This window comes from Pseudonaja textilis, chromosome Z (genome assembly GCF_049901715.1).
Source record: "Pseudonaja textilis isolate UNSWEBS1 chromosome Z, rPseTex1.2, whole genome shotgun sequence".
Classification (NCBI taxonomy): domain Eukaryota; kingdom Metazoa; phylum Chordata; class Lepidosauria; order Squamata; family Elapidae; genus Pseudonaja; species Pseudonaja textilis.
The window spans coordinates 21,698,010-21,717,304 of NC_142008.1; the positions used below are offsets into that span (position 1 = coordinate 21,698,010).

Below are 19,295 nucleotides of genomic sequence, written 5' to 3' on the forward strand. Positions count from 1 at the left end.
GATTGTAAAAGATTTGAGAACTATTGCATAAAGAAGAGTGGTTTCCTTCACTCACCAAGTCAAATCAGTGTTTGCAACTTTAACTTCAGGGGCAATTTATATTAAAGCATTTTAAAAATAGGTGAATGATTTAAGGTGCCTTAAAAGTTTGATTAATGCATTAGAAAACATGAAGAAAGTCTGAGAGGTTTCAGTTGTTGCTGATAGCAAAGGGTTATTGTCAAAATCTTTGAGGTAAATTTTTATATGTAGGCAAGGACAACCATGGAGGAGTCAAAAAAGTCAAGATGGCGTGCAATCAAAGCTGTGTTCCTTTTTTACATAGATGCAATGCAGTTAAAAGAAGGGAGGAATTTGACAGGGAAATTTATACCTGTCATATTGACATTTTTGCCCCTATCTGTCAGTGGATATATTTGGCAGTCACCTTGTTTCTGGGTGAAATATAAATTAAAATGCTGGTTTTCTTTAAAATCCTACATGATTTAGACTCAGGCTATTTGAGAAAAACCTATTTATTTAAACGAGCCTCCAGGTTGTTCGAGAAAACACCATCTTCTATATCAGGGCTGACAAACTGATGCATCATGCACTGGCCATGCCCACGCCTGGTTTAACGAAAGGGAAAAAAGTCCCTATACATCATGTGATGCAGCTGTGATGACGTGAGTCTGACACCCCTGTTCTATATCAACCTCGAGGCTGTTTTAAAGTATACTTTCTACACGATCATCTCCTACTTTATCAGATTCCATGCTGCTTGAGAGAACTTCCTGAATCAACCTCTTTCTAGGTCAGGGGTCAGGGAACTTTTTTACCTCTTACCCCCCAAAAAATTTATAAACGCAGACGTTACCCCCTTGATTTGAAAGTAAGGAAATCATACATCCAATAACATTTTGAATTCAAATACTGTATTTAAAATTACTTTGAAAGCTTCAACTTACTTGAAAACTTCAGGTTTTGGAGAAATGATGTTGCTTCATCTTGGATACGAGATCATCAATATTGGGACATTTTGATGTCAGAGCAATATGGATACAGTCTTCGGGTCCAATCGATTTCTTGTCTTTGTTTTTATGTTCGTAAGAGTGGAAAATCCTTGTTCGCAAAGGTAGGTTGTTGCAAAAAGGCAGCAACTTTTTGAATGCTTCCTCATGTGCAATTTTGAAGGCCTTTGCAGGTGTTGACATCCAAAAATGTGAAAGATCTGCTTTGTTTTCAAATGCAATCTGTGCTTCATTACTGCATCGAAGCTCAAGAAGTGACTCTGCCAACCCTTGAGGCTCTTCTGGTACAGCACAAACTTCACATTTAAAGGGGTCTACAATCCAACTGACAGCATGTGAATCAAGATCTGGAGAGTAATCAGAGAACCGCTCTTTGAGTTTAGTAAGATGCCTTATAACTGTATCCTTGATGTCTTCAAAAGTAATATTTTCACAATCTTCCAAGAACAAAGCTAACGTTGAAAAGGTAGCTATCTTTTTCTGTTCAACTTTTTGCCTCCAATATGAAAGCTTTGATCCAAATGCACAAATCTTTTCTCTGGCTGAAATTATATTTATGTTTTTTCCTTGCAATTCTTTGTTCAATACATTAACATGCTCAAACATATCTGCTAAATATGCAAGATGTGCAACCCACAAGGGGTTTGTAAACTTCTCTGCAAGAACATGCTTTTGCTCAACCATAAAACTTTCAAGTTCACTTTTGAGAGCCCACACTCGGTTCAGAACATTTCCACGTGAGAGCCACCTCACTTCAGTATGATAAAGTAGGTCTGTATATTCAGCCATACAGTTATTAAAGTTGCATTTTGCCAATTATTTAAACATCACCCAAAGCAGCCTTGAGTTGTTTGAAATCTGTTAGGTTTTGTCACCCTAATCTGTTAGGTTTTGTTACTTTGGACACCAGTCCCTCACCCCTTTCCTAAGAAGTCTGTGGGGGTGTGCATAAGTGCACCAACGCCTACCTTCCCTGTCCTATTGTTTCCTTTTATTTTCTTATATGTATCCATTTCATGTATTCATAATTATGTTTATACTTATACCTATTATCTTGTAAGCAATTGACAAATCAAATAAATAAATAAATTTGTTGTGGCTATTGCCAATTTCTATTCAAAACAAAGGCAGTAGAGACTGTCTTCAAATTGGCAATAAACACAACAAACTTTCCATGTCAAAACACTTCAGCTCAGCAATTCAGAAAGTTTCATAAAAATATTGACAGTAAAAAAAAAAAGCGATTTAGGCCACAGAAGTCAACTTTTATGTTCTGTCAGGAATGCAAAGGAATGCAAGTGACTGCCTCCAGCCTGTGCTTGAACCCAGCCAGTAAAGGGGATCCCACCGCTTCTCTGGCTAATTGATCGTTCAGGGAGGAAACTTAGCATTAGGAATCGTCTCCTAACATGCAGCTCGAGGGGCTTCTGTAATGCGAATCTCTTTGGATGACAGAGCAGGCTTCTTCTGTACTGCACTCTCTGTGGCTGCACCTGCTGACTTCGCGCCACCTTCCAACTTTTATAGACGCGCGTCTGCGGAGAGAGCGCGGAAAATTGGCAATCCGAGTAAGGCAAAGCGACTCCAGGTGGCTCCAGAGATGGGTGGGGAGCGGGAAGAAAACAACCTTTTATCTCAGCCGCCTTAATTGCGCAAATGGCCATCGCCTCGGACACTTGAGCTGCTGCCAGCCAAACCGACCTTTTCCTGTTTGGCACAAAAAGCCGCCAGGGAGGGAAGAGGGAGGGAGGGAACCTGCTCGCTCGGCCTCTCAGCGCCCCGACTTGTTTTCGCGGGCTCCAGAGACACCGAACCGCGACAGCGCCAAACCCTCCCTGTCCTCCCCGTCTCCCCCGCGCCCTCCCGGTTTCAGTCCAGCTCGCGAGTTTTGGCTGGCTGAAGCAAAGCGCGACCTCCGGCGTGCAGCGGCAGGAGCTGCGAGCTCGCGGCAGGCAGTGCTGGGGCTACGTCAGTCGGGCGTGCGGTTTAGACTTCGGCTCTTTAAAACGGCGTGTAAACTGAGATGCTCCCATAAGAGAAGCCGAGCGCGGCAGCAGTCGTTTGGGTTAACGGCAGCGGGCGGCCTTCCAGCGCAACCTCCTCATTACCCCCAGATTTTCACTTTTACCCCATTTGGGGTAATTTACCCCTGTTCCCCGACCACTGTTCTAGGTCAACCTCCAGATTTTTTAAGGCAGTGGGCCCCAACCTTTCCAGCTTTGTAGATGAGCTGGACAGGAAGGGAATGGTTCCACATGTGCTGGCCAGTCACACAAAATGGAGCTTTGCATGGGCGTTCAGGCCTGCTGGTCACACAAGTGGAGCTGCGTGCATACATGTGCTTGCTGGCTGCTTCTATGGCTTGGAATTGGGCCATGGTATTGGGCCAGGGCTCCTCAATTTAAGGAAATATCTCTTTCTATGAACCCTCATTATTACTTAATTCATTTTAGGATGAGTTGCTATAAGGTAATCTGGCTAAAACATGGAACGTGTTTCATGGAACTTTTTTTTTACATCCCATTTCTTTGTAATGCATTCTCTAAAAAAATATTTTTCTTATTAGCTTACTTACAGAGTCTTGAAAAAATATATTTTTGCACAGAAGAATAATTGATGTGCCAAGTGTTGATGTTGATTATCATTTCTATTTATTTCTTATGTTTTAATTGCTTTTTTAAACTGCTTTTAATATTTTAAATGTTCTTTTGTATTGTAAAACTTTGAGAAATGTAAGTAGTCATTTAATATATCAAGCTCAATAAACAAATAGCAAAGTAGAGGATTTTTTTTCTGTAGTCAAAAGCACTTCCCATAGTAGTATGAGATAACTACTCCATCTTTTCATATATGAATCAGGTTTTATAGCTCATTAGAGCCAAAGATAATGAGCCAAAGTTCATTAAATCCTGGCACTGGACATGTTTCTTTTTGTACATAAAACAAAAGCCCTACTTTAATTATTTCCTAAGCAAAGGAAGCCACACAATTGAAAAGAATTAAAATACTTGGTTCATATTAAATACTCAATATGTATGTTTAATACATATTGAGTGTTTAGGGCATGGTAGAACAGCACCATCATATTTCTGTTGTTTCTGTTGTTAGAAACCAGTTGTTTTATGGGATAAATGTCTTTCATATTTTTCCCAAATCCAACCTGGCTGCTGAATTTTGTACCAACTTAAAGTGTCAAATTACATACAAACACTGCATCAATGTGCATTATACTTAATTCAGAATGTTAACAGAACATTTACCATAGTTTTAGATAGTTATCTTGCAGAAGGCAACACAGACAATGTAATAACCAAAACTGAAAAGAGACATTGGCCATTTCTTCTGTCTCATGAATCAGAGAGACATTTGGCTCATAATATTCCCAACTGTGAACTTGTTTATTCTTATGAATATTCCTTTGGAATTATGTCTCCTCACAATCACAACAGAATACTCTATGCCTCCAGACTTGAAATTTTAGGCTTAGATAACTTAGAACTATGCTGCCTTCAGTCTGACCTAAGTATAGTACATAAAATTATCCATTACAATGTCCTACCCATCAATGACTACTTCAGCTCCAACCTCAACAATACACAAGCACACAATAGATTAAAAACTTAGGGTAAACCACACAAAACTCAGTTGCAGGAAATACGACTTCAGCAACAGAGTGGTCAATGCCTGGAATACTCTACCTGACTCTGATTTCTTCTACTAACCCCAAACACTTTAACCTCAGACTGTCACCCGTTTACCTCTCCCCATTCCTAAGAGGTCTGTAAGGGGCATGCATAAGCGCACCAATGTGCCTACCGTCACTGTCTTAATGTTCCCTTTTCCTATCTATTTCATATATTAATAATCATGTTTATACTTATATATATTATCAAATGCATGCTTGACAAAATAAATAAATAAAAATAAAATAAACAAACAATGAGCACCTCTATTCTTTCTAAATTCTATTTCAATTGTTATCCCTTATCCAGGAATGAGAGCAGAAAAGAATTCAGGGAGACATGTCAGTTTCTGAAATGTCACAGAAAATAAGTATGGATGTGATTAACATACTGGTAACACTTAAATTCCAAACCATATGATGTTCTCCCAAGCAGTTTCAGGTAAATATTACAAAGCATTGGTAATAAAATGGATGTCTAAGGAACCAAATAGTTTCTCCTACTTTGAAGAGCAATTGCCATCAAGTGACACCAAGTGAAATCTACTTAAGGGATGAGAATAGAATTGTGCTGAAATCTATTCCCAAATCTCTTAGGTGATCCAAAAAGATATAGTAGCTTCTGAAAGATCAAGAAGAAACAGAGGCACAGTCCTTTTATTAATCTTCACAAAATATCATCCATCAAGCTCATCAAGGCTGGACGAACCACATATTCCATGCTGAACCCAGTTTGAAATTGCTCAAGGTCATATGCTACCTTTAGGACTACATTAAACTATAGCCAAGAATCCACCAGTCTCTTCTTACCCAACTACGATAGGTTAGAAACTACAAGTAGTTTTTTCTACCTACAACCGTTTGTTAGTGACTGTTCAAAGTTACAATAACACTTTAAAAAGTGACTTATTGTTCTGACCCAGCCTTTGCAAGTAATGATAAACCTGTCAACTCTCAAAGCATCCCTGGCCTGGGATGGGCCACATCTGTTCCTCCCCCTCACTCAGTTCAGGCCCTGGGGGAGGATGGAAGGTCCCAGCTGTACCTCTGTCTTTGATGCTATTTCCTTATCAAAGCCTTCCAAAGGCTCTGAAGCTGGCCCACATTCTCCCTCAACCTCGTCCTCATCTGCCTCCTCTGCTAGCTCTACTGGCAGCTGATGCGTCACAACACTTATGACCATTTTTCAAACTTACAACAGTAATCTCATGGTTATGTGATCAAATTTCTGACACTTGGCATGTATTTATGACAGTTGCAATGTCCCAGCATTATGTGGTCATCATTTGTAACCTTCCGACAAGCAAAGTCAATGGGGAAGCCAGATTCACTTACCAATCATGTTATTAATCTAACAACAGAAGTCATTCACCTAACAACTGTGATACAAAATGGGGCAAAACTCACTTAACTATCTTTCTTAGCAACACAAATCTCTGGTTCAATTGTGGTCGCAAGCCTAGGACCACCTGTAATCCATAATCTCCCAACTTTTAGGAATCCATTGAGGTATTCTGGCTAGAGGTTACAGGCTAAATTGATCAAAGATCCAGAGGCAGGATGTACCACCCCTAGCAGTTTTATGATATAAAAGGAGCTCCTAGTTAATTCTACACCAATGGTCATCAAAGGAGACATCCAGACATCCAGACTGGCATAAATATAGATATCTTCAGGGGTGGGATTCTACCAGTTTGCACTTATTCACTAGAACTGGTTGTTAACTAAGCAATTCAAAGAATGGGTTTTTAGAAGAAATTACTGGCCTAATCCTGTAAGAAAGGCAGGAAGGAAACATTCTGGTGTTGCTTACAGAAACTGCCTCTCCATTAACTCTTATTACATTCTTGGCAGGACTAGACTTCCTATCTCTGGAACTTCCCTGGAGTTTTATTCTCCTCCTTTGCTGGTACTTTGCTTGTGTGGAGTGACCATTCAAAGTTACAATGGCACTGAAAAAAGTGACTTATGACCATTTTTCACACTTATGACTGTTGCAGCATCCCCACAGTCAAGAGAGGCCAGGCGAGGAGATGTGTGCCTCAATGTGAGTGATATTTAGTTGGCCACACCCAGCCAATAACATGACCACCAAGCCATGTCCACCCTGTCACATGACCACCAAACCATGCCCACTACCTAAGCCATACCCACAGAACCGGTTGTTAAAAATTTTGAATCCCACCCCTGGATATCTTCTCAGCAAACAACTAATTCAATATTGTAATGGATGTGTGAATAACCTTGCAGAACAAGAGAAGGAGATGCTGCCTAGGAAAACAATCAGAAAAGAGACAGGTGTCCCCAGTGGCTTAATGGTCAGAGGAGGAAATTTAGGAAGGATAATCAAACAGTTAAAAGTGCCAGTGAGAACTTGCACTTTCAAATTTGCAATTTTCAGTAAATGTAGCTTTGCAATAAAATAGAATTAATTCATCTAGTCATGTTTTCTGTCTAGTTTATCTGGGAGGGCTAAAATCAATCTTGAAAGTCTAATAGTAAAACATCCTATACTACTTTTAATTGCTTGATCCATTAGGGTGAGCCCTTCCTAATTTTTTTTTCTCTGGCTAGTAAGCCACTGGGGCTCCTGCCTCTCTTGTTTGGTTTTTTTTCCCCTAGCAGCACATTTTCCACTTTTTTCCTCAAGTGCAATTACAATGAATATCTGAAAGTTCAAGAATGGAATTCTGGAAGGAGAAGGCAGGAATACTAGAGGACAGTTGTGACAATTGCTTTAGCAGTCTATCTTCTGCAGATATCAGGTCATAGATAGCATTATTGGCAGAAAAAAACTTAAACCCTTTCAAGGTCTATTGGTGATCATGTAGCTCCATTAACATTTTTCAGTACCTTTATGGAAGTGAAATATAATCACCTATCACTTAATCAGATTATAACTCATTCTTGGTATTGTGATGCTTCATTCTGGCTGTTGTTGAAATTTATGCTGTTGGTTGGCTATTGTATTTGGAGTTTTAATTCTGTAAATGTATCCTTGAAAATTCACCACAGATTATTCAAAAGACAGTTCCTCAGTTCTATTTCCTTTTTCATATATTTTATTATGAAATATATGAATATGGATAAATAAACACACAGAGAGATTAATAACAATTATAAAATATTTTTGCAAATACTTTTAAAATCAATATAATATGTCAATGTATGAGATTATTATGTAATACAAGATAAAACAAGATATAACAAGATAAGACTAGACCTTAACACATTAATCAAAAAATAATAAAATGACACAAAATGTTCCTTCAATTTTCTTTTTTCTTCCATATATTAATAGAATGCTAAGTATCTTTGACACCAATAATGAATAAAGTGATGAGTTGGGATAGGAGGTCTCAGGGGATGGGAATAGTCCGTAATTGTTTCTTTCCTTTATGGCTACACAGAGTGTCAGTGCTGGACACTTAAAAAAAAACCTATCTCAGCCTTGGTTTATTCTAGAATTATTGTGCCCAGATTATTTTACCATTTTTAATGGTTGTTTAGATCTATATTGTTCATTGGTCTTTAAGACAAAACGTTGCACTTGGGAGTATGATTTCCTGATAGTAGGCAACAGTTTTCTTTTAATTTTCATCATTTCCTTAAATTACATCCAACAATAAGGAGATTAAGAGCAATTAAAAGAAAGTCATATGTAGAAAAGAATTGCAGTCAGAAGAGCAACCTGTTACTCTAAAATCCTAGAACGGTGATGCCAGAGAGACAAGACATTGAATGTGTATTTACTTATCATATTGAATAATTAAAATTTTTATATAAAAATAGATTGATGTTCTATTTAGGAGACCAAAATATTTATGATAAGATTTGTAAAAGTGAATAGGAAGAAAGTAATAATAATATCTGTTTCTGGGCATTGGCTGTCCAACTGGGTGGGAGAAGGACCACAGATGTCTTCTTCCGCTTTTCTATTTGTTTCTGTTGAGATTAGAAATTTCTGGTCTCTGAAAAGTAGATGTGTGTGAGAGAGGATGTGATTAAAGACTGATGCTTTTTAAAAAAGGATATTGATCATATGATTTTGCTACGGTCTTGACTTTTTATTCTCCCCAGGAACACCTAAAACAGGTGGTTTTAGCCAAGAACCGAAACAATTGGAAATTGAGAATAGTATTTTCTCTCTCATCTTATTCTACTACAGCTGAGATACACATAATGAAGGCAGAGCAAATTAATATCAAGAGACAAACAGTGATAATGTTAACTTGTATGCATCTAATTGCCACAAACAATGAAATATTCATAGAGCTTTGTCAATGAATATGTGATATCTATGCACAGCATTATTTGGCAATGCTTTCTTTCAACATACAATAATTCTCTCTGGAAATGCAAACATGTTATAATATAAAAATACCATTTGATATATAAAGAAATTTCCTGCCAAATTTAAATAATGTAGTAACTAGAAATTCCTAAGGAAATGAAAACTTCTTGTAGTCCTACATTTTATATAGAATAGAATAGAATTCTTTATTGGCCAAATGTGATTGGACACACAAGAAATTTGTCTTGATGCAAATACTCTCTGTTTACATAAAAGAAAAGATATATTTTTCAAGAGTCAAGAATCATAAAATACAACCCTTAATAATAGTCATAGGATACAATAAGCAGTCAAATCATACTATGAAACAGTTAATATAAATCATATAAGGATACAAGCGACGAAGTTACAGTTATACAGTCACAAGTGGGAGGAGATGGATGATAAGGAGTGATGAGAATATTAACAGTAATAGTAATGCAAACTTTGTAAATAGTTGAATGGTACTGAGGGAATTATTTGTTTAGCAGAGTGATGGCTTTGGGGAAAAAACTGTTCTAGTTTCTAACTGTTCTGGTGTGCAATGCTCTATAGCGTCATTTTGAGGGTAGGAATTGAAACAGTTTAGGTCTATGATGTGAGGAGTGTGTAAATATTTTCACAGCCCTCTTTTTGACTTGTGCAGTATACAGGTCCTCGATTGAAGGCAGGTTGGTAGTAATTGTTTTCTGCAGTCCTAATTATTCTCTGAAGTCTGTGTCTGTCCTATTGGGTTGCAGAACGAAACCAGACAGTTACAGAGGTGCAGATGATAGACTCAATAATTCCTCTGTAGGAATTTTCTTTAATATATTTCTTTAATCACAATTTTCATGAATTCGATTAATATCTAAAGTTTTGGAATCTAGGAATATAGTACTCCCAGAATTAAAAATAAATAAATATTTCACCTGGAGACAGTTCTTACATTCATACATTTTAGGATTTCTATGCAGGGTACTCTGGTCTCATTTACATTAATATTCACAACATCCCTATTAAAGAAACCAGTATAATTCCAGGTTTAATTGAAATAAAAGTTTCCATAAGTGAATTGAAATAATAGTGTCTAAACCAGATTTCTGATTGTATAAACAATATGCAAAATATTGTATGATGAATCAGGAATTTATATCTGAAGGAGAGTTGTGGTGGAATGTAGTCTGGATTCCCAGGGAGGACAACAAAGTTTAAATAGCGTGGTTGAGAGAAAGGTGATTAAGACAGCTCATCTGTAAACATTCTTTAATGATGTGAGTGCAGGTAGTCCTTGACCTATGGCCACAATGGAGCCTAAAATTTATACTGTTAAGTGAAATATTGAATTTTGCCCCATTTTATGACCTTTCTTGCCACAGTTCTTAAGTGAATCACTGTTGTTGTTGGTAACCTAGTAACAACATGGTTGTTAAGTGAATCTGGCTTCCCATTGACTTTGCTTGTCAGAAGATCACACAAGGGGATCATATGACCCTGGGACACAACTATAAATATGAATCAGTTGCCAAGCATCTGAATTTTGATCACATGACTAAGGAGAAGCAGTAAAGGTTATAACTGTGAAAAATGGTCATGTCAATTTTTCAGTGCTGTTGTAACTTTGAATGGTCACTAAATGAACTATTGTAGGTCGAGGACTATCTGTAGTTGCTTTAGTTTGGCAAGATTTCTGTCTGTGGGTGAGGAATATTAAAAGAAACTGCTTAGAAGTAATTCTATATGTATTTTTTAGGTTTTGGAGCCTAACAAGAGTAGATGGATGACTGCATGAAAATGTCTTGATTTTGTTAAGGTCACCTTCAAAGTTACTGGTGATACAAGTCCTGCTTCTCAGTTGTTTTATATCTCTAAAAAGGTTTCTATCATAAGTAGAACATGTCTGCCCTTCAATGCAGTATTTCTGATCATTTGTTATTGCAGATATAGTGGATTAGGAGAAGCCACAAAGCAAAGAGAAATATTAGCAAATCCAAACAATAACCAGTAACAATACTTACACATTTAATCATTTAAATCTGAAAACAGGAGAAAAAAGTTGAAATTGAATAGAATATTTTATTTGGCCAAGTGTGACTAGACAAACAAGCCATCCAGTACAAAGCATTCAAGTGTACTTGCAAAGCAACAGAGAGAATAACAGTAACAATAATAATGACATTAATAAATGAGGGAAGTAAATGAGATAATAAAAATAATTTTTTAAATAATTTTAAAAAGTATAGTTATTAATTTTTTTAAAAAAATATTTTTCAAACTACAAATTAATGCAGATATAGATAATGCTCTTCAGGTCTCAAGGCTAGTAGATGATATATTAATGAGTTAATTCAGAAACCTCTGTCCTGCAACTGAACAACAGGCAGCTAATGAAAAAGTAAAAGGCTTCCTATCAGATTGTTTAATAAATAAAAATGAAACAGGCTTATAATCACTTTTTAAATGTTTAAAGTTTTGAATAACTTCCTTTAATAGCTAATTTCATTAGTTTTATTGCTTAGCATAAACTATTGAGAATCCTAGATAGCTGGTAGAACATTATAGTAGACATATAGATGGATGATAGATAGAATTTAATAAATAATTCATAGAGCTAGAATGAGGCTGAAATGAGATCTTAGCTGAATCGAATATAATTCTCCTTAATGCAAGTTGAATGTCCCAACAGTGCTGGCACTGAAACATCCCATCAAATATCAACTGTCACCATCATATTGTGATTCTGGTATTTCACCAGTATGCCTATTGGACGGTTTTTTTTCTCTTTTGCTTTCTTTCCTCATCCTTTCATGTTGCTTCATTTTTCTTACTACATTGGAATGCTTAATTATGATCTTTTGAGCTTCATTGTGAGCTTTAAGATATGTATGTATGTTAACCAGTACAGAAATAGACTGATAAATTAATAAATATTAATAGTCGCCTGGCAGCTCTTTTATAAGTGCAGAAGAAGATATGCTGAAATCCTGAAAGACATTCTGAAATTTGTTGTGTTCTCCTTACAGGCATGAAACAGCAGGGACAGCAAGGCGAGTCAAATATTGTAAGCCAAGATGGCAGTCATCACTGTGCAGTTGAAGCCTTGATATCCATCAGTATTGCATGATGGTGAGTATCATACTGATTTTTCTTACACTTCTTCTCCATGAGTGTCCCTGTGAACTGGCCTAAAGTATGCATTGTTCTTTTCAAAAACGTTGTCTCAAATTCTACTTTTATTTAAAACATGTTTGCATTTTGGAAGGACATTTTAAAAACTTCCCAAATTTCCACCAAAACATGCTCACATGTAAAGACAGGTTTAAAAAAAAAAGCGAAGTGTAGTCAACATCCTATCCCCAGGGCCCAAACAATTTTCTCACTGTTATGCTAAGTTATCATTTGTTTAATCAGTTAATTATGTGAACCATAGCTTCTGGAAAAGTCCCTAACAAACTGAGTCATGGCTTAAGTTGTCATAGGACAATCCCAACCAAAGCATTGATTACAATGTAAAGGACTTACTGCTTCTTCCCATAAGTGCTTGGTGAAGATCTTTCAGGGCCAGTCCTGCCATTAAAAAGAATAAGATGGATGTGAAGGGAGCAGACACAACTGCATGTATACAAGAAACAAGAAAGGGGGATAGATGGCACAGTTGTGTAAGTGGAAATGGGAAGCTTTTGTCCTTTATGTTATTCTGCAAAAATATTTTGAGTTGACCCTGTCCTTCTCAAAGTATATTTCTGACAAATGCTAGATAGATGTATATAGATCATAGATCTGTATTTGAATCACCAGCAGAAGGTACACGTGAAAGAAGTAAGCAGTAGGGTTACAATCATTCAAATAATTAAAAGCAAACCTCTGAACTACAAAATATGAAAAGCATATAAAAGTTATGGTAGCATTACAAGCATAATGTAATAATATTAGAATGTTAAGATTTATAGAATGATACATATTAAAACATCTTGATTTAAACATTTTCCTTGTCTTACTATGTTTACTTCTGTTGAAAGGCTGACAAAATGCCTTTCTTCTGAGGATTCGATTTTCCTGCTGGGAGAGCTCCGGTGCAAGAATACAGACAACTGCTTGAAAGCTGGATCTTTTTATTTTTGAGGAAGGCGAGAGAGTCTGCATTCCTGGGCTAGCTAGCTTTGTATGATAAGCCCCTGATTTGTATACCTTTTTCTCATTTTGTGTGTGTGTGCTTGTGTTTGTATTTCTTAATGTTTTAAATCCTGTCAGGGGTTGTCTTCATTTCCACCAGAGGGCAAACTCCACGGGGTGCAGAAGGCAAACTTTGCGGGGTGGTTTGATTGGATTATCGATTTCGTCCTAATCTTTTTTGCTTAATGGTTTCTTATATTTGTTTTGTGGCAATCTCCTGTCTGTCTCCTTTGCAATATATTTTGTGTCTTTTGTTTGTTTGTTTTGCTGATTTGGCATGTCTTGTGTTTGTAAGGGTTTTCTTTTCTTGTTTCCTTAGTTTTCTTAATTATTTGGGCTTTTGTCTAAGGGGCTTCTTTAATACTTTTTATTTGATTTCTTTTCCTATGCAAGTTGGTTTTATGGCTGGCTTGATGTTCCCTTTGGGCTTTTCCTGCTTGGGTGACACCACTGTCCTCTTGAAGTTCCCTTTCCACACTTCTAATTCCATTTATAACACAATTTGCATGCAGAAGTATAATCCCATTCCTATAAATGACCTAATAGAAATGAACTCCGAAAAGTAGGCTTTGACTTTCACATTCCCTTCCAACAAGGCCTTCATTCCATGTCTGTCATATATGATGATGTACAATTGACTTTCATAAACATAATTTGACAAAATGAGATCGGCTGAATGAATTTCAAAGTTTTCTCTTTCTGAACCATTTTTAGTTTCCGTGTGTTTCCAGGTCATCTGGTTCATTTCTCACTACCTTGCTGTGCCTCCCCTCCACTCAAACCAGATTGCATCTTACCAGTCTGTCATCCTTGTCATGCCCTTCAATTTTCCTCTAAGTCTTTTGCTGAATTCAGCTTTGTTATCTATTGTATCCTAAATTACACTGGCCCTTTCCATTTTTATCTCCTGTTCGTAGTAAATAATACTCTTTCTGAAGGCTGCTATTATTTTAAAAATGTACCTGAAGATTTCAAAATTGTCGTGCAACAGCTTCATGTTTTCCTTTTGTGATTTCTTGCTTTTCCTTTTAATATATATAATATATATGGCACAGCTGGATCAAAAATGTACACAGAATTTTGGAATAGGATGGGCTGAATATCTTAAAACTCGGAACACCATATGTTCCTAAGCAGTTTATGAAATGGACAACGTGTGTGTGTGTGTGCGCGCGCGCGCATGTGTGTGTATGAAAATAGAAGCAATGTATGACATTGGTTTATTGACTTTCTTTCTTTGTTAAAATAGATGGGATGAGAAGACCTGGAAAGGAACTTTAGTAGTAAAGAAAAAAGGAAGGAAGGCATGTGTGACCTTGAAAGAGATCAGATAGATTCAAACAACAACCCGTGGCAACTTTACAATGGAAAGATAGAATAAAAATAATTCATGGCAAAAAATAGTGTTTCCTTTATTTTGAAATACTTGTACAGATGGCAGAACCAGTATAGAAATAATTCATTTCATTTCTGACTTGAAATACATAGAATCCCAAGTAAGTATGGATGGATGTCTGCATCTGCATTTTTAAAGAGTTTGGTTCTGCATTAGAACAATAATATAAGATGGATTGCAAGGATTACTTAATTGCGCACTTTTGGGGGAACAAGAACTGGACTGGGTCTTTCGGGGACCAGCAGGAATCCAAACTCAAACATTTATTTTCACCTTCAACAACTTTTAGGGTTTTTCAAAGACAATTCCTAAGACTTTCAGGATCCCTATGCATCCTTGGCAATTTAAACTGAACAGCTTTAATTTAGTTCAGTCTTCTTTAAATGCTAGAAATTCAGTCGTGGACATCTGCAAAGGAAAGAACATTTCATCCCTGTTTTCCTAATGTGCCGTAAAGCCCAGATTCTCAGTTTTCATTTGAAAAAAACTAATTTTTAGTTTTCATAGAAGGTGAAAGGAAGGGCAAAATATGTACATGGCTTTCAGGCCCTTTTGTTTTGTATAAAAGGCTAGCATTATTGCATTTAATATTAGGAGATTCTACAAGAGTTATATATAAAAAGGGCAGAATGGTAGCCCCCTTTTTATAATTGAAACTTATCTCTTCCTAACATACTTTAACTAATGTAAAATAGGGTGGGGACTTCTATTGTCCAGTCATAGTTGCCATCTTGATTTTTTTGGGGGGGAGGGAACACTCTTTCCCTACAGGTGGTCCTGTTCTGATTTTTCTTCAGTATTAATGAAACTCTGAACAATAATTGACTGTGTTTGGGCAAAGAATCCTATTCTTTAAAAAAAACTGTTCTGAGGGAAAAATTACTGCCTCATTAAATAAAAAATAGAAATCAGAACAAGTTACAAGTGGAATATAAAGGATAAGAGGTTAGAGGGTGATTTGTATTATTTTTGAATTCTATTTTTTAAATAAATTGGTGGTATTTTTCCCTTTTAATTTCTGAACCTCTATAACAGTTTTCCTTTTACAATAAATGTTGAAGTTACAATAAATGCTATAATACCTGAGAATTGGTGAGCAGTATTAATAGTCTAATAAAGGGGTTCCCCAACCCCTGGGTCATGGCCCACTACCAAGCGACCACTTGTCGACCATGTCTGTGCACACTCCATTTTTGTGAGCACTGCATGGAAACATCCTCTCTCTCCCGCCACTGGTCTGTGAAGCTGAAAAGGTTGGGAACTTTGGTATAATACTGTTACCCCCAAAACAAGGCCAATCGTATTTTTTTTTGCCACCAAAAAGGGCACCAGGTCTTATTTTAATGGGGGGATGTTGTCCATGGCATGTGTCACCCCTGACCTCCTTTTTGCTGTAAGAGGCCAACAGGAACTTCTTTTGCAGCCGGCAAGGTTTTTCTGAAGGCCTCTGCAACCAATAATAGAACTCTGGATCGATCCAGAGTTCTATTATCGGCTGCAAAGGGCATTCCGGAAGGCATTTGCAGGCAAAATGGAGGCCGGGGTGATGCCTATGAGTAATGGCAAGCAGCTGCAGAAGAAATGGGCCAGCAGTGGGATCCTCCTGGGTGGGGGTGTCAGTGCCACTGCCACAAGGTGAGTCAATAATTATAATCCTCTAAAAAGAAGTCCTAGCCGTTTTTTCAGGGGTAAAAGAAAATAAGACCCAGCCTTCTTTTTTTGAGAAATACAGGTATTATGGGAGTGAGTGGGAAAACTGAGCTCCAAATAGTCTTTGGATAATTAAAAATGCCACAAGAAGCATAAAATGATTTATAACCATGATGGCGAACCTATGGCACATACGTCATAGAGTCATTTGTGCGGGCATGAGAGCCCCAGGCAAACTTATCTCACTGCGCATGCCTGCACCTCCCAGCTGATTTTTGGGCCTCTTCTGGCCCCCAGAGGCTTGAGGGAAGCCTCTGCAGCCTTTGGAGGCTGAAAAAGAGGCCCAATTAATCACTTCCTGTATTTCTGGAAATACTGGAAGTGACAAAACGGGTTCAGTTTTTGGCCTCCAAAGGCTGCAGAGGCTTCCCTCAAGCCTCTGGGAGGCCGAAAAAGGCCCGAAAATCATCTGGGAGGCATGTGCATGCACAGTGCAGATAAGGGGGTGGTGGGAGGGGATTATGTGCTCATGTGCAGGGGGCATGGGCCACCTGCGCGCATTGCCTTCTGGGTGCTGGCACACGAGCACACATGCTGAACAATTTTTTGGCACAGGAGCCCAAAAAGATTAGCCACCACTGATATATAAGATTCATATCCTGTCTTTTCTTCCCAACTGGTATTCAGAGATGTTTTATGTTCCTTGAGTTGTCTTTTGACAATTCACAGTATCCCAGATAAATCTGAGTTAAGCAAGAATTTGGTTTTCTTTTCAGTTGAAATATGAAATTCTTTCCTGAGCTTTTTTCCCATAAGGATTCTAATTCTCATGGGAAAAAACTAATGCTACTACTGTAGTAGGTACTCTTCTACTATGGCTAAGAAAGACTCTAGTTAAGAATCCAGGAGATATGTTGTGATCTCAATAAAGTACCTAGATATGTGTGCTAGAAGGCAAGTTCCTATACTAAAATTTCATGACAAATAAACTTTAGGGATGTTAAATGAATTTCCGTGGTCACGTTCCAGAAAATATTGAAATACTGTTGTATAATGTTTATGCCATGGATTATGGAGTTAGCTAAGGAAGTACAAATATGCAAGAAAAATGGAGCATGTGTTATAGTTGCACACATTCTGGTAAAAATTACAATCCTATTTTCCATGGCCATGGCTACTTTCAACTTGGAAAAATTCCTGAACATATTCAGCTTATGCTTGATCAATCCTCCCATCCAAGAGACCTCCTCATTTCCTATGGTAATTCTGAAGAATAATCTGTACTGTTGGGACTACTGTAGTATTATTTTTATTTTCCATCTACTCCTTTTTGTGTTTGGAGTCCACTAATTTAGACCACTACTTTCAAAACAACAGGTAATTAAACTTCAAAGACTCCTGCCATTGAGTACTTCCCCATGTCAAATTGTTTTCTCCCCTTCTGGAAAATTGTTATTTAGGTTTAAGCTTTCATAGAGGGATGGGCTAAAAAAGAAAATCCTAGTCATTCTGCCAGAATTACCAGCTGGAGCTGTTAATTTCCCAGTGATCAAATACAGAAGGTGAACTCAGCCCTTTAAGAAATCAATTGGGTTCAAATTAGCTCTGATTAGCATCTCAGTAATTTCAGAGAGATGTAAGCATTACTAAGACTTCTGCGAAATGAATATTTGAGTATGTATGATACATCTGATGTCATTGTATATGTCAGTTCTGAAATACCAAATCCTATTTAAATCCTTTCACTGAATCTTATTTGTGATAATAAAAGCTTACCAACTTTCAAATAATTAGAATTACTAATGGTTTTATTTCACAGGTCATTTTAACTTAAAAATAATTCATTTTAAAAATCCTGCAGGACTAATTATGAACTTGGGAACTGGGCTAATGCATTAGGAAAATCTCAGAAGTCTTCCTCCGTGTTTCATGAACACCAGAATAAAATTGTAATTTTCAATTCAACTGCAAAAGATTCTGTAACCGATTCATAGCCAGTTTTTATGTATCATCTGCATTTATGTACCCTATTTTGGAATATCAAGTGTAGTGGATTTATATATGTATTTATTACAATACAAAATGAATTAAATTCTTCTGTGAAATTTTAATAAAAAAGTTTCTAGAATATAGAATAACAGAGCTGGAAGCAGCCCTGGAAATCTGCTTATTTATAGACCCATTAATAATGACCAGGGTACATGGAGGATTATGACTTGGAAAGAAGTAAAAGATAAACAGAACAAATACATGTATATCTGTGAAATTAAGAGGAAAGAGAAAGATGTAAAATATTTTAATGAAGGTCAGATCTTGTGGAATGCAGTTCATGCTACATGCTGGGAAATAAAAGTATATATTTAATTATGAATAAAAAGCAAAAATGTATGCCATGGAATATGAATTTATATAATTTAAATTATTGTGGCTTTGTAAGAAAGTAGATATTTTACAGGATGATAATTGTGTGATATCCAGATCTCCAGTTAAGAGTAATAGTGAAAGAACCAGGGATAGATGTGGGGAAAATTAAACAGCATTCTGAATTAATGTGAATCAGGAATGACAATTATTCTGTTAGATAACATGAATGGATGCATGCGAAGAAGATGAAAGATAAATTAAAAAATATTGGTCCATTTGGAAATCAAGACTGAATTAAAATGACTAGCAACTACCAGCTTAGAAAAATATTTCTGTTTTTCAACTGTATGGTATTATTACAAGTTATTCGGGTGTACATATGGCAAAAGAATAAGCATAAATTTAAAAGCATGAATCATGTAATTGTTTATAATGAAGAATGGAAATGGCCCAATAATAGTGAAAGATACAAGACAGATGAAAGGTTTTGAATGTGGGATAGGGTATATTTTTGGTATTATCAAGATTGGATCTTGAAAAAAGATGAATTTATGAAAAAAAGGGAAAAATAAAGAAACTGGAGAATAAACAGAACAACTGCAGGAAGAAAAAGTATGAATCCTGTGTGAAAAAGGCATTAGAAGTAATCTTAATCTCCTATTAAAAGAAATGGAAAATGGATGTAAAACAGAAAGGTTATGGAAACTG

At 36.8% G+C, this 19,295-nt stretch overlaps 1 protein-coding gene across 1 annotated transcript; it reads right to left on the minus strand.

Moving 5' to 3' along the window:
* Positions 1 to 956: 956 nt before the first annotated feature.
* On the minus strand, positions 957 to 1,799 carry LOC148123937 (protein FAM200C-like). The gene has a single exon (XM_087917139.1). It carries the CDS (start codon positions 1,797 to 1,799, stop codon positions 957 to 959), a length of 843 nt encoding a protein of 280 aa, XP_087773265.1.
* Positions 1,800 to 19,295: the final 17,496 nt, after the last annotated feature.